The sequence below is a fragment of the Adiantum capillus-veneris genome, chromosome 1 (assembly GCF_014529385.1).
Source record: "Adiantum capillus-veneris isolate H3 chromosome 1, ASM1452938v2, whole genome shotgun sequence".
In the NCBI taxonomy this organism is placed as follows: domain Eukaryota; kingdom Viridiplantae; phylum Streptophyta; class Polypodiopsida; order Polypodiales; family Pteridaceae; genus Adiantum; species Adiantum capillus-veneris.
The window spans coordinates 75557530-75571964 of record NC_140931.1 but is presented as its reverse complement, the minus strand read 5'-3'; the positions used below and the strand labels follow the sequence as shown (position 1 = coordinate 75571964).

Here is a 14435-nt window from a genome sequence, read left to right as displayed (position 1 = left end):
TGCCAAATTGGCTTTATCTGACAGAAAAATAATTCTAAATGAATTATTGGATTTATAAGTGAGAGGGTTTTCTCGCTTGGAACACCAAGGAAAAATAATTCTAAATGAATTATTGGAATTTTAAGTGAGAGGGTTTTTCTCACTGGAGACATCAGAGTACAGAATATTCCTAGTGCGTCATTCAGAGTAATGACGGGAGCACTGTGAAAGGGAATATCTGTAAGGCCACCAAGAACGGGTACTTCTGATGCGTCACATCGGATGGGTGACAGGGAGCATCGGGAAGAAGTATCCTACCATCCGGGAATGGACATCTCTGATGCGTCATAGGATGGGTGACATAGAGCATCGTGAAGGAGATTGTACCGTAAGTTCGGTAGGAAAGGACTAGGTGATGGGTATTCCTGATGCGTCACAAGGTGGGTGACGGGTGCATCGGAAAGGGAATATCCATAGTCAGGAGGAAATTCCGAACTGTGTTAGAATTGTGCACAAGGAAAAAGCAAGCACTTGAATGAAGATGGGTTCAGAGGAAACTTTGAGGAAAAACAGATGCTTTTTGAGAAAGCGGGATTGCTTTTCGGGAAAGCAAATGCTTTCCCGCGAGGAAGTCTATGTCTACATTGCAACTGTGCATGTGATTGCATTCAGGGACGCCTGGGAAGTGCTGTGAAAGCATTGTTTTTAACTTATAAGGTTTTATTGAGTTTTTGGGCAGGTTCATACTATTTTTTTAAATACGCCGGCCGCCCACTTAAATAAGTGGACAGCCATCTGATAAATAAGGCAACAGATCAGCCAGCGTTTTCTCTCTCTCTTTTTCTGGCAGAACAACGAAAAAAAAAATGAAAAAAAAAAAAAAAAACGGCCGCGATCTCTACGCGAGCAGCTATTCGTGCCCGTGGCTAGGAGCTATAAAAGCATCACATGCCCTCACTCAGAGGGGAGGATCAGTTTTTGCAAGAAGCAGATGCTGCTACAGAGTTCACCCGCAAAGAAGACGTTTGCCGGTGATGCCCATGGCTGCCCCAAGTGTACCAGATGTTGCCAAGACCCAATGCGCGAGTTCCCTCGCGAAGAAGTGCCTACGGAGCGTGTTTCAATCGCGACAAGCTGCTGTTTTTCTCTGTTTTCAGCCCATAAACGTCGTAGACGGGGCTGATTTACGAGAAGGAACCCGAGAACACACCTCTTTTGTGTGTAGGATTGGAAGAGAGGATTTTCTATGCAGAGATCTCTTCCGGGGAATTTCTTTTTTCGAGAACCGAGTTGCGTTACGAGCGTCGCGACTTTGAAGGTACGATTTTTATGTTATGATCTCTAAGTATTTGATTGCAAGTGTACTTCCTCTTCGTGAGGGAGTAGGAGTAGAGGAAGGCATGAGCCTCTGCAGGATAAAAGCGCTTTGAGGAACTAGAGCCAGATCAGCCCAAGGGTTTCGTACCCAAGTTTGGGAAGCAGATCCACGGATTGAAGAGAGGTAGACTCTCGAGATGTGATCCGGAGTTGAAATTCCCAAGGGAAGGACTTCGTGTCCAAGAAAGCGGAGTTATTCTGCAGGAACGGGACTCTGGAAACAGAGTCGGAAAAGAGTTGCAGGGATGCCATGCTCTGAGTCTGGAAGGTGTGATCCAGAGGCGAGAACCTTGGTTCTCAAGGATTTGGAGTAAGGAACGGAAGTTCCTTGGAATAGGGTTTTGCCCTAGGAATCGAAAGACGAGGCTTCCGGGAACCATCAAGTCTTATTCTAGAACGAACATGGTAATACGTTCGGTTCAAGTGCTTGTATAGACTTCTCCTCAGTAATAAAGATACTATTACGGGGGGGGACCAGCCCATCTTCTGGTCCCCAGTACTGTGTCGATCTTCTCACTCTCTATCTCTCTCTATCTATTTCTCTCTATATCCTTTGGCTTCAGTATTAAGTGATAAATTCTATTTATCCGAGTATATGTTACATTGTTATGCGCTCCCGTTTGTGACAGCTTTGTTCATGTATGTGGCATTGTAGGTGCTCTCTTGTGTCTCACAATTGATTCGACACAGCCCGGTGGAGTTCCGTGCCTAGAGATGTTGGCCCCAAAGACTAGCGCCCCTTTCGGTATTTCTTTTTGTATTAATGTGTTCAAAGTACAAGAGAGTGGGAGGGTTCTCACTCTCAGACTCTGCGTCCAGATGCTCTGCTGCCCCATGTCCAGGCCATACCACGTCACCAATTTGTGACACTTGTCCTTCACCAACACTTTAAAGAATTCGGGTGGTAACCCATCTCCACCCGCTGCCTTCTATCTCTTCAATCGCCGACAGGCATCCCGTACTTTGTACCAGTTCAACGAGTCACATACCTCAGGCACACCAGGCCAGATACACACGTGTTTTTCATACCATGCAAGCGGATCCTTGCTCGTGCCGTCCGTATCCGCAGAAACCTTTGAGTAGTGACCCTCCCATAATTGTAATTGCCTCTATGGCTCCGTCACTAGCTCCCCATTTGCGTTCAAAGGTTGATTGGCAATAGTTCCTTACCCCTTCCCAACTATTTTGTTGAGGTGGGCGAAGAACTTCTTCATTTGTCCCTCCCTCAAGAGCTCATTCCCCTTTCCATGAAGCGCTCAAAGGATCTTTTATTACTCTCTCTGACAGCAGCCTTCGCACGAAGTGCTATTGCATTGTACTCTTTAACCACTTGCCAACCACCCCTAGTGTTTGCAGATTTGTTCCTCACCTTATTCCAGGCTTTCCAGCGCACATTAATGAGTCTCTGAGCCCGAGGTTCCAGTCAACAGCCAGACCTTGGCCTCGGCGAGGACTTTGTAGTAGCAAGAACTCCAACCTCTTTGGCAATGGAAGTAGCAACGGAAGAGGCATGTCTCTTGAGCGAAAGGTCGTGACCATCCAAGCGTAGGGGTCCTCCTTGGCATGGCACTTTGCATATTTGTAACTAGGAGTAGATGTAATACTGTAACATAGTCACAATCGTGACAATTATATTTTGGACGTGATGTGTTCACAATTCACGAATGATGATTATTGGACGTAGTGTGGTCTACATTTCAAATTTTCTACAAAGGCAACCGATGCTCAAGATGGCACTATTCTCAGGTACAGAGTTATGGGTAGCAACACCGAGATGTATCCAAATGGTGGCCACTTATGGGGTGTCCATGGTAGCTTCTTCATCAACTTGGTCTCACTATTCATGTCCACTATGAGCTGCAGAGAGGGTGTTAGAGTTTTGGCATCTCAAGTGAACTACCCAATGTGATCCCATTATTTATTTTGGCTTTTAGGTATTTATTTTACTTATTTGTCAAAGTTTGGGTAGGGCAATTTAGCAACCCCTTGCCTCCATCATATACACATTCAAATATTCATTGCCAAGGTTGATTAGTTCAAGAAACTCTCTCTCTCTCTCTCTCTCTCTCTCTCTCTCTCTCTCTCTCTCTCTCTCTCTCATAGCAACCCCTTGCCTCCATCGTATACACATTCAAATATTCATTGCCAAGGTTGATTGGTTCAAGAGACTCTCTCTCTCTCTCTCTCTCTCTCTCTCTCTCTCTCTCTCTCTCTCTCTCTCTCGTGCTCACTCTCCTTGGTCTCTACACTTCCGCATCGTCGACTTTGACCGGGGGGAGGGGGGGGTGAGGACATGAAGAACACTAGAGCAATAACCCTCATTAACTCTAGAGAAGCTTATCACATGAGATCTGAGATCCAATACAAAATAAGGGCAAGAGGTCAATTTTATATGGAAAAATACCTTGAGTAGGGCTCATTTTGACATGAAAATGATGATAATGAGCAACAAATGTCATATTACCTAAAATGGCTAATATGCACCATGGGTGGGTCCAACCCTGACATGTAGAAGAAGACAATTCAAAGTAGATCAAGGAAGAGGAGCCAAACTGATTCAACCATTCTCAATACACTCCAGAACAAAGTAACAGTCCACATGAAAATGCTTGTAAATCCTTAATTTATCATTAGTCATTTTAGAGTTGAATGCTATCTAAAATAATAAAAGAGTTGGGTTAGCCGAAATTCGTATCATACTTTCATACTCGTCGCAATGTTTGATTGGCCCGTGAGACGACTATATAATAAGACCATGTTACTCATACCACCAGCCACAGTTCCCCCTAGCATGGTCTTGCACTAACCTAGCTCCACAGGCTCTCCACTAGCACTCTTGAAACGTACCGCACTCATGAGTCCTGCTCTCATATTAACATATAAATGGAACAGACGTAAGGAGTTAATGGGGTCAAAGCCACAAAAGGTCAGCAGCCAACTGACATAGCAAGTCCAAAAATGTTGTCAAACCAGACTTGACGAAACAAGAAAACAACCAAGAGGCAGCATTGAACTAACCAACGGAGAGGAAACAAAATCATTGAACATATAGGTGGCCTCCAATGGCTTCAATTTTTCTACATATAGCTTCTTGAGACCATCAATGACTGATGTGACATGGGACATTGGTATCTGCAAAAAATGAGCCGTTCATTAAAATTTCAGTAAGTATGGAGGGACAGTATCAAGTCCAAGCAAAGGCAGAGGACTTTTGCTTTCATCGCATAAGAGTAGCCAGGCAGCTAGCTCTACAAAGCTTTCTCAATAGGTCCACTAAAGATGGCTAACCTTCTTAGCACTTTTTTGAGAGAACCATTGAGCTGTTGTGGACTGAAGCTGTGGGGAGGTTCCTGGAGAAAAAATCCAATCACAATTTTAACTTTCACAATGAACTTTCCCCTTTCCACTCTTGTGCAGATAAACTCAGTCACGAAGAAACCATAAAAGCACAGAGAAGTTCTTTTTTCCTTAATAAAAACCCAAAAAAGCCATTGTCTGCCAAGAAGGGCAACAAAGGAAGTCTCCATAGAAATACAACTACTTAAGGAAATGACTATATTATGATTCAAAGATCGACTAACAAGTTCAAACACGTTTGAAAAATGAAATGTCAAGCATGTACCATTTATAGAAACCTCGGCTGCTGGTTGAGATTTTCTTTTCTGCCATCACATGAACACAAAATAAGATTATCGACAGTTTCTCAAAGTTGACTCAAGACATTGCATATGACAGTTTCTAAAACGTTGGCTAAAGACAGTGCATATGACTTTCTACATACAGCCAGTAGTTCATCCAAGCCTTCCATCACAGGAGGACTTATGTTTTCCAGGTCTGGAAAAGAAAGTACAAAATATAATATTAATCCATAATTTTCTCTAGAATTCTGAAGATTGTACTTGTGAACATAGACTGTAAGTAGTTGCCTACTTAGCACCAAAAAAGACTTCATAGCAGAATGAGTATCAAAGATAATTGAGTATGTAAAACGATTCAAATTCCAGATTCTCAAGAACACACAACCATGGAATACCAGAATTTTTTAGCATGTCGCTGTCTATAGGGTTGCCAGTTTGTGCAAGTGATATCATCTGCAATGGAAAGAAAAATGTCATTTTGCTAAAACCTCACTATCCACATTGAGATGGAAAGGGTTTCTACAGGCAAGCAAGAATTAACCTGCATTGCAGTAACAAACTCCTGAAAACCAAGAAATCCTTGGCGCTTTGAATCAGCCAAAGCCCAAACCTGCAAGAATCAATCCCTTCTTGCATCAAACTATGGGAAACAAACAATGACTTCATTGAATTCACTCAACAAGGAAAATTCCGTTTTAATTGGTTGCAAGAACTGTCTAACTGCACCTACATGCTATGTTGACTTGATGCCAAGCAAAAAAAATTAGCAACTTACAATGGACAAAGCTCAGATCCTCATTTATGAATTTTTCTCCTTCAATCAACTGACGTAAAAATTATCATCCTCGGCCTCATCTTTGAAAATTTTTCTCCTTTACTCAACTAACAAAGAAAATTCCTCTTCTATAGTATGATTGAACTAGATCAAAAAAACTTAGAGTTCTCTTTTACTACACTCTATTAATCTCTGCCGAGGGAAAAAACTTCCTGAAGTAATATCACCTTGCGACCATTGTAAAGTGAAGCAAGACACCAAAGATGCACCTAATCAATGCTTCCCAGAACAATAAACAAAGAAATCTTTTTATTCTCTCTATTATAACCAGAATGATAAGCACCACAATGGAAAAAATCAGATCATGTTGTTTTCCAGTGTGCCCTTCTTTAACAGCAAAGTTATGCGAACTGACAGATCCATATTTCACAGAGATTGTCTTTCAGATGATGTCATACACTGGAAACTCGCTCCTCGCCTTATACAAAAGCTTGCAGCATTTTAACTCACACTATACTATTTTTGAATAGAAAAAGAAAAACCGCACATGGTCCCATGAATCGCTAAGAGTCCTTAGAAAAGAAACACCGCAAAATTGGTCCCAAGAATCACTAATCTGTACCTGCTTGAGATCTGGCCTTGAAAGCTTTGAAAGGGAAAAAAAATTGACTGCATCCGCACCTGTAATCCTCCCATCACCATCTACAGTGACAACAATCATAAATAAGTAACAATTAAGTATCTATGCATAGAAGAGGGGTTCTTAACATAATGGGCTCATAGCGACCATAATTTTTGTCTCAAAAAGTGCACATTGAAAGTTGTGAAACAGCATTTGCTAATTTCCATAACTCGTTGACGCAGTTGATCAGTTAATTTCCAAAGTGATATCTTCATGCTTAAAATTAACCAAAACTGTTTCAGTGCTATGCCAGCTTTCTGGGCTCTAGTTAATTCTTTTTGGGTGAGATGAGCTTATCGTAGAAGACATCTTGATGGTTAAGTAATCATAAATATCTTAGCACCTCTTCTCTTTCTTGATCCTATGAAAGAAAGTTGCAGGATTATACAGAAAAAGTATTACACACAAATGTACATCTAGGTGTATTCATTTTATACAAATGTATAATACGAATAAACTACCCAGATTTACCTCTGAAGTGGAAGGTTAAAAGTAACTTACTTTACCTTTGAAGTAGAGGTGAAAAACAACTTTCAATCCTAGTGACTTTTAGCTCCGTTATGCTTAGTACAAACAGATTGTACAATAGCCCCTCCTAACGTATGAGCTTCATTACATGGTTCGTACAAACATATTGTACATCGACCCCTTCTAACGCATCAAGCTAAAAGAAATTTAGACAAATCAGATACGTAGAGACCAGAGAAACAAAAAGACCAGATTCTCATTACCCAAAAGCATCACTAAGACATCCAGTACCAGTAAAAACCAGTTATTAGGATCAATAGTGTAACAGACTCCACCTTTTCACTAGGAGGACATGTCACATATGGTAAACCCTGCCTAGCTATGTTATCCAATGCAAAGAGCCAGTATGACAAGATCAGCAATAGTTGAACCTTTCTCAGACGCCACCACAGTAGGCATTGTCTAAGACACCCAAAGATGCAAAAAGAGGGCAGAGACAACACTCCATAACCAGAAGGCACAAGAAAACCAGAAAAATCTCTTTAAAAATGCCAATACAAGAGCCTGTCCTAGTATTAATAAGAAACCAGTAACATAGACCAGCAAACCAGCACTTCAATATGACAGTTTTTTATAAAGGAGCAGCTTCCTCCACTATCTCGATGTTGTTTTGAGGAAAGAATCAGTCGCAAACATTCTTTGCATGTAGGTAAAGACCACCAGAACTTCAACCTCTCTCACTCTCTCTCTGTTGCAGGAAAAAGGAAAGAAAGGGGCATGGGAGGAGCTTGTTCCTATGGGTGTTGATCAAGAGAACAAGTTACAGAGGTTCAGATTTAGAGGGGGCTCCAAGGCCCTAGCTGGACAATCAAGATCAGAAGCAAAACGCATAGATGGATGTTTCTTCTAAAACTGCTTGGAGAACCAAGGAGGTGACGTGTCATAAGTGTCGAGAACAGGGGCATATTCAGAGGAACTCCCCGAAGAAGTCAGATTCGGATTCGGAGGCGGCAACTATTGCATCTGTTCCTGCTTTTACACACTTGGTTCACCTACCACCATCTTCATCAAGGAATCACAAAGACTTGCAGAAGGATAGCATTCTTGTCCGATTTCTTTCTCAGCACCAGGCTAAGGTGGTTTCTCTTACTTCCTTGGCAGAGCCTAGGGGGCCTATTCTGTCTTTGGAGGATAGTGTGGCAAACGAGTCAAAGGTGGTTCATATTTGTGGTTTCTCTTACTTCCTTGGAAGAGCCTAGGGGGCCTATTCTGTCTTTGGAGGATAGTGTGGCAAACGAGTCAAAGGTGGTTCATATTTGTGATACTCGATCACAGGCTTCCAGCATTGTGAGCAGGACTTTGGAGCAGGTGGCTCGGTTCCTTGCCAAATGCAATGTGCTTTGAACTCCAACACACACGTCCAAACACCAATGACTTGAACTCCGACACACAGGTCTAAACACCAATGACTTGAACTCCAGCACACGGGTAATGTAGGCTGTAACAGGCTTGTGCTAGAGTTCAAGCATCTCTCTGGATTCGTCCAGTCGGTCCCACTCTCTCCTAGGTTTCTCATGTCGGGTTGTGTTTAGCCATGTTTACCCTTGGGTTTAGGCTTGGTTCCATGGCCATGCTGGCTCCCAATGCACAAAGGATTTTTCCCCCGCTTCCTAGATGTTCCCAGATGCAATGTGGAACCCCTTCAGCTTTTCCTCTATTTTGCTGGGTCATGAGGACTGGGCATGTGGGTTGGGCAAGCTGAGATTTGGCCTATATAGGTGAGCAAGGGGGGGTACTCTCAGGCATTGCAGACCAGACCCAGCACCGGGGGGGGGGGGGGGGGGGGGGGCAGCCACTAGGCAGGAGGGCTCGTGATCAGCCCAGCATTTTGTTGAGGTTCAGCCCAGCGTTTTTGCTGTGGATCAGCCCAGCGTTTTTGATTGGTGGTGGCCGGAAAACAGCGAGCATGTGGGGAGGGCAGCCTAGCATTTTTGCGCAGGCAGCCTTGAGCAGAGGACGGGGATGTGTGCAGCAAGAGGGACAGCCAGTCAGGCATGCGATCGCCCTTCCACACCCTCGCTATAGTTTTTTCCATGCACCCGGAGCAGTAGTACTAGATCCTGTGATCCTAACGGCATTCCTACCTTTGCCAGGAGGAGATCTATTCTTGTCGAACGTGCTTGCTCAGTGGTTTCCCCAGTTGTTGCCAGAGGTCTCGTGTGCAAGAGCTGTTGGCAATGTCAGTAGCAGTAGTAGTTGTGTGTGCCTCGGGTCTATCCATTGCACATGTCAGTTCTATGCCAGACCACCCTTGGTCAATTGTACGAGTAGCTTGTTATCAGCATGGAGAGCTTTTCCCAGATCTCTCTCTCTCTCTTTCTGTCTCTCTCTCGTTCTCAAATGTCCTGTCTCTTTCTACCTCAATGATCTCTCTTCTCCACAAGTGTGCCTTGTTCATGTATGTGGCATTGCAGATGTTCTAGATCAGAGTCGAGGTGTCTATAACAAACTTGGACACCCCAAGTCTAGAATCTGTCGCAAAACGAGAGAGAATCACTTAAAATACTTCACAACTTTAAAATCACAGTTCGATTTGGTCGACACCACCCGGCGTAGTTCCATGTCCAAAGAGATTGGTCCAAAAGACTGGCGCCCCTTGCGGTATTTCTTTTATATTAACCTTTGAGCAAAGTACAACTCCCGCAAGGTCCTCGCTCTCACACTCTACGTCCAGATGCTCTGAGAAGTTAGGCCCTTAGGGCTCTTTTATTCTTACAAGGGATGCCCAAAAGCAGAGCCCCAAAATCCTCAAACTCAAAAACAAAATAGTCTCAAAAAGCAATTGTTCGCAAAAACTGCCAAAAAAACAGTCAGCGCAAGATCCGGGACTATCCAAACAGTCTGCCACGTCAACATGTCAGTGCAGAATCCGAAAATCCCTACTGTCTGCCACGTTAGCATGCCAACGCAAATCTAGAATATCCGTACTGCCTGTTGCCACGTCATCTGTCCGCCCGCACTGTCTGCTACCACATCATCAGTTTGTGACATACCCCCCTCTTGAAAGAATTGTAATCGCCCTCGATTACGCCTACAAAACAGCCAGAGGCCATAAACCAGTTCAGTAGACACTGACTCTAAGTACAGACACACTAGACACGACACATCTAGCACTTGTACAAAGACGACAGACACATCTACGTATATGACATCACAGGACATCACATGACAATCAATCACACAAACATTCATGCCAGCAACGTATTTAGTAACCACATCTAGATCCATTCCGGACCTCACTGATGTCGGGTTAACTAATCCTATATTGCGATCATATCTATAGAGATTTTCGACTCAAGCACTGTCGCGTGCAAGTAGTCATTCGCCTCAAGCATTGCAGTGTGCGAGAATCATTCGCCTCAAGCATTGTCGTGTGTGAGAATCATTCCCAGGGATCCCAATCCATCACTAAGTTCATATCGAACAGAGTGGTCCAATCATTCAATTCCAGTTGTGTCGCCATCTCATTCCGCACGAATTCTTGATGCGCGCACTATAATTCCATTGAATCGATCGTGATTCAATTATCAAGTTCATTTGAGAGCTGTCACAGCTCCAAAAATTATCGTCTCATTCTTAATTCTGTTCTCTGTCTAGAATTAACAAATTCTTTCATAAAACATTAGTTTTATTTAAAATTTAAAATCACCTTCCAAAAAGTCTTATTTCATAAATACATAAAGCAAAATAATGCCCGTTCATCCATAAGATTCTATCTAAAATCTGTTCTGGAATGAGTATCGCCTCATCTGTTGTTCTGTCATCTGCCAATCATCCTCCTTCTTGTGCCTTTTTGGGGCACCGTGTAGCGATATGTCCTTGTTCTCCACATTCAAAACACTTTCCTGCTTTGAAATATTCATCTTTTTGATCTTTTGTCAGTGAAGGTCGTCTATCTCTTTGTCGATTGTTTCTGCTATGACTTGTTGAAGGTTCATCTGATAGGTAAGTCAAGTTACCCAAATGTATAGCAAATCCCCACTTTGCATGTCCCATCAATTGTTGTATAGACTTGGACTTCCTTTCAAGATAGTAGTCTCGAATTTCTTGAGGAAGTCCACAACAAAACCGCTAAATCTGCTCCTTAGAACTGATCTTCTTAAAGAATGAAAGAGGTAGAAAAGTTTCCCAATATCTTTCACAGTAAGAATCCAAAGATTCTGTCTTGATCATCCGAATATGGTTCCAATCAGTAATCACGTATTCTTGTGTGAGCCATGAAGAAATAAAAAGTTTCTTAAATTTCAACCACTTTGTCAGCGCTTGTTTCCTTAATAGAAGAGTGGACCACATGTCCGTGCATTGCCTTTCAGAAAGGATGGCGCCCATCTGATCTTGGAGTGCTCTGTATAGCGGCCTCTAGAAAATGCTATGTCAAACTGTTGAACAAAGGCTAAAGCCTTGGGAGCATCTCGAAACCCTGAAAAGTGCTCAAACTCTACTGCAAGTCCTCCCCTCTTGAATTCTTTGGGCTTTTTGCCCTTGTCATTGAGGAAATCACATTGATTGGCCCTGTAAAAGTGCTTTCTTTTTGCATAAACCATATGATCTTTCCGTCGTTTTTGTCCTCATCACTCGAGTCAGAGAAGATGAGTTGTCAAAGCTGTCAGAAGAAGATGAGTACGAACTGGGCAATCCTTCGAAGCGTACACGCTTCTTCTGCTTTCTGGCGTTTTTAAAAGTGGATTTTTGACCCAAGTAACCGAGGAAATCAGTTCCCTTGTTACGTTTCTTCAGTTACTTTTTCAACGGCTTCTTCGTGTCCAAAAGCTGTTTGATTTGGGCCTGGACCGCATCATGGAGTTCTTCTTCAGTAAACATTCTTGAAGTAGGAGGCTTCTTGAGTATGGACTTTAGCCGTCGACTGCTGGGTCAAAAATTTTGCAAATTGGGGATCCTTAGCAAACTGAAGAAACTGCTTTGTGCACTCGTCAACTTACTGTCGACGTTGCATCTCCAAGAGTTCATACTTGTAGCCGAGGTGGCCCGTACTCGTTCTCTGCTGAGTCTCTTAAATTTTCCGTATTGCCTCCTCCCGCCTCACCGGTGGCAGAACAGATCGACTGATTCTTTTCGGAATCCATATGTAATGTGGGCTTCTTTATGGCTTTATGCCCTGTAAGACAAAGCGATGAAGACGGGAGCGCGCCCGATGCGCGATGTACGAAGGGTGGGAGTGGCTAATAAGTCCGAGGTCGGGACACGAAGATTCTTCAGTGACAATTTCAAAAAGTACCCAAGTGCCCTATCTGCTCTTTGATAGGACATGTATGCTTTGAGAAAGCACACGCCTGATGCTCTGATACCACTGTAACAAACTTGGACACTCCAAGTCTAGAATCTGTCGCGACATGAGAGCGAATCACTTAAAATACTTCACAACTTTAAAATCACAGTTCAATTTGGTCGACACGGCCCAGCGTAGTTCCGTGCCCAGAGAGATTGGCCCCAAAGATTGGCGCCCCTTGCGAGATTTCTTTTATACTAATCTTTGAGCAAAGTACAACTCCCGCAGGGTCCTCGCTCTCAGACTCTAGGTCCAGGTGCTCTGACACGTGAGGCCCTTAGGCTCTTTTATTCTTACAAGGGATGCCCAAAAGCAAAGCCCCAAAATCCTCAAAACTCAAAAGCAAAAGTCTCAAAAGCAAATGTTCGCAAAAACTGCCAAAAAACAGTCAGCGCAAATTACAAAAATTCAATACAGTCTGTCAGCACAAAATCCGGGACTGTCCGTCCAATCTGCCAGCCACGTCAGCATGTCAATGTAGAATCCGCAAATCCGTATTTCTTGCCACGTTAGCATGCCAGCACAGAATCCGGATATCCGTACTGCCTGCTGCCACATCATCTGTCCGCACGCATTGTCTGCTGCCACGTCATCATTTTGTGACAGTGTCCATCGGATCACGAGCCAATTCTTGTCTTCATTGCATCTTCCGTTGCCACCTTTGACGCGGTATCAAAGCCCTTGGTGACGCGACCACCTTGGATGCTCAGATTTGTCTATTCCGGTGCCGTTTTGGACTAGATTGAGAGAGAAGAAGCTTGCTGTTTTTCTTGGTCTTTCTCCAAGTTTTGGGCAGATTTGGATATGTGGAGGCTATGGACCCTTGTCTACGACTTCCCCGTCTTTACCCTTATGTACCCCGACCTCTCTTCAACGAGGGGAACCGATGGAGTTGCAGGAGGTGTAGCAATGCTGGATTTGGAGTCATATTGCCGAGCCTTCACACAAGGGAGTAAGCATGTGGTTGTTGGATCTAGATGCGGAGCTATTCATTCTAGCTTCTTCTTTAGAGAGAAGTGTTTAAACAGAAATAGGATTTTCTTCAGCACTTTTGGAGTAGGTTTCTATGGCTGTGTTTTCTTCAAGAAGATGGATTGGCTTTTGCAAATGCACGTCTTTCTTGGAATTGTCGACAGAGCTACCTATCCAATGGGTAGCAGGTTGATAATTCAGTTGCACTTTTGTACTAGATTGTGGATTGTGGATTATGGATAACAGAGGGGGATCTTTTTCCTTCTCGAAGCAAAGGATATTCTTTTATTTTCTCTTGTCCATCTAAGGATGGAAGTTTCAGTTCCGATTTCCGGTGACACTTGTTCTTCCGGTATGCACTAGTTCAGGTGCATGTGTTGGAGTGGGCTTTGACAGGCAAAAGAGAATACTTTAATCTCCAAAACCACTTCTGTTTTGATCATCCGACTTCTCTAAATGAGGTTTAGAGGTGGAGCATGTGGTGCCATACCCTTAGCCGACAATGACAACAGCTTGAGGAGGTTTTGTTGGAGTGTGGACTTCTCCTATCTCGATGTTCTCTCCTTCTTCAGCGGTAGTGTGGCCCTACAGATTTGGTCATTCCTTTGACCTTTTGTGAGCTTGTCAGTACCAATTGTGGGAAACATAAAGGTAAGCTAGCTCCACCGGATAATTTAGTCAACGACACTTTTTGGCTCTCGATGTAAAATGGATGGGGAAGGAGAATGAAACCGACCCGTAGGGCGGTAGACTTCGGCTCACCTGAAATTCTTTACTTTAGACACACACAGAGAGCACTTTGTAAAGGTAACTTGCGACGGGAATTAACACTTAAGCACACACACGGCTCGGAAGCTAGAATGCTCCGAGCAGACGCCGACAACCTGTAGGCCCCAAAATTGGCGCCCCTTTCGGTTTTCTTTATTCTTTAAGAGGGAAAATTACAGAGAAGAGTCCTCGGAATCCTTTAACTGTATCCAACTAGATACCACCCGTTCTGGTAAAATTTTGGTAACATAACAACCCCAAAACTTGCCCGAAACCAATTCCCTTGCTGGCACTCACTTCCACTAGCATAAACCCTCGGATTTCTGCCAAAAAACAGTAAATTCAGCTCACTGTATTTACTGGTTTTTGCCCTGTTTTCAGCCCTAAACAGTCCCCGAACTATCCTCTATCAGTGGGGCACTGTCCCCA

At 43.5% G+C, this 14435-nt stretch overlaps 1 protein-coding gene across 1 annotated transcript in view; it reads right to left on the bottom strand.

Annotated features, from left to right (window-relative positions):
• Nucleotides 1–14435, bottom strand: part of EHD1 (EPS15 homology domain 1) — a 90656-nt gene that overhangs the window by 64471 nt on the left and 11750 nt on the right. The window contains exons 2-8 of the mRNA XM_086517368.1: nucleotides 6392–6471; nucleotides 5536–5604; nucleotides 5390–5447; nucleotides 5138–5190; nucleotides 4979–5018; nucleotides 4645–4706; nucleotides 4375–4488 (exon numbers count right to left, since the gene is read on the bottom strand). Of these exons, the coding sequence (XP_086373494.1) occupies nucleotides 4375–4488; nucleotides 4645–4706; nucleotides 4979–5018; nucleotides 5138–5190; nucleotides 5390–5447; nucleotides 5536–5604; nucleotides 6392–6471 (476 nt within the window). The remainder of the gene's footprint in view (nucleotides 1–4374; nucleotides 4489–4644; nucleotides 4707–4978; nucleotides 5019–5137; nucleotides 5191–5389; nucleotides 5448–5535; nucleotides 5605–6391; nucleotides 6472–14435) is intronic.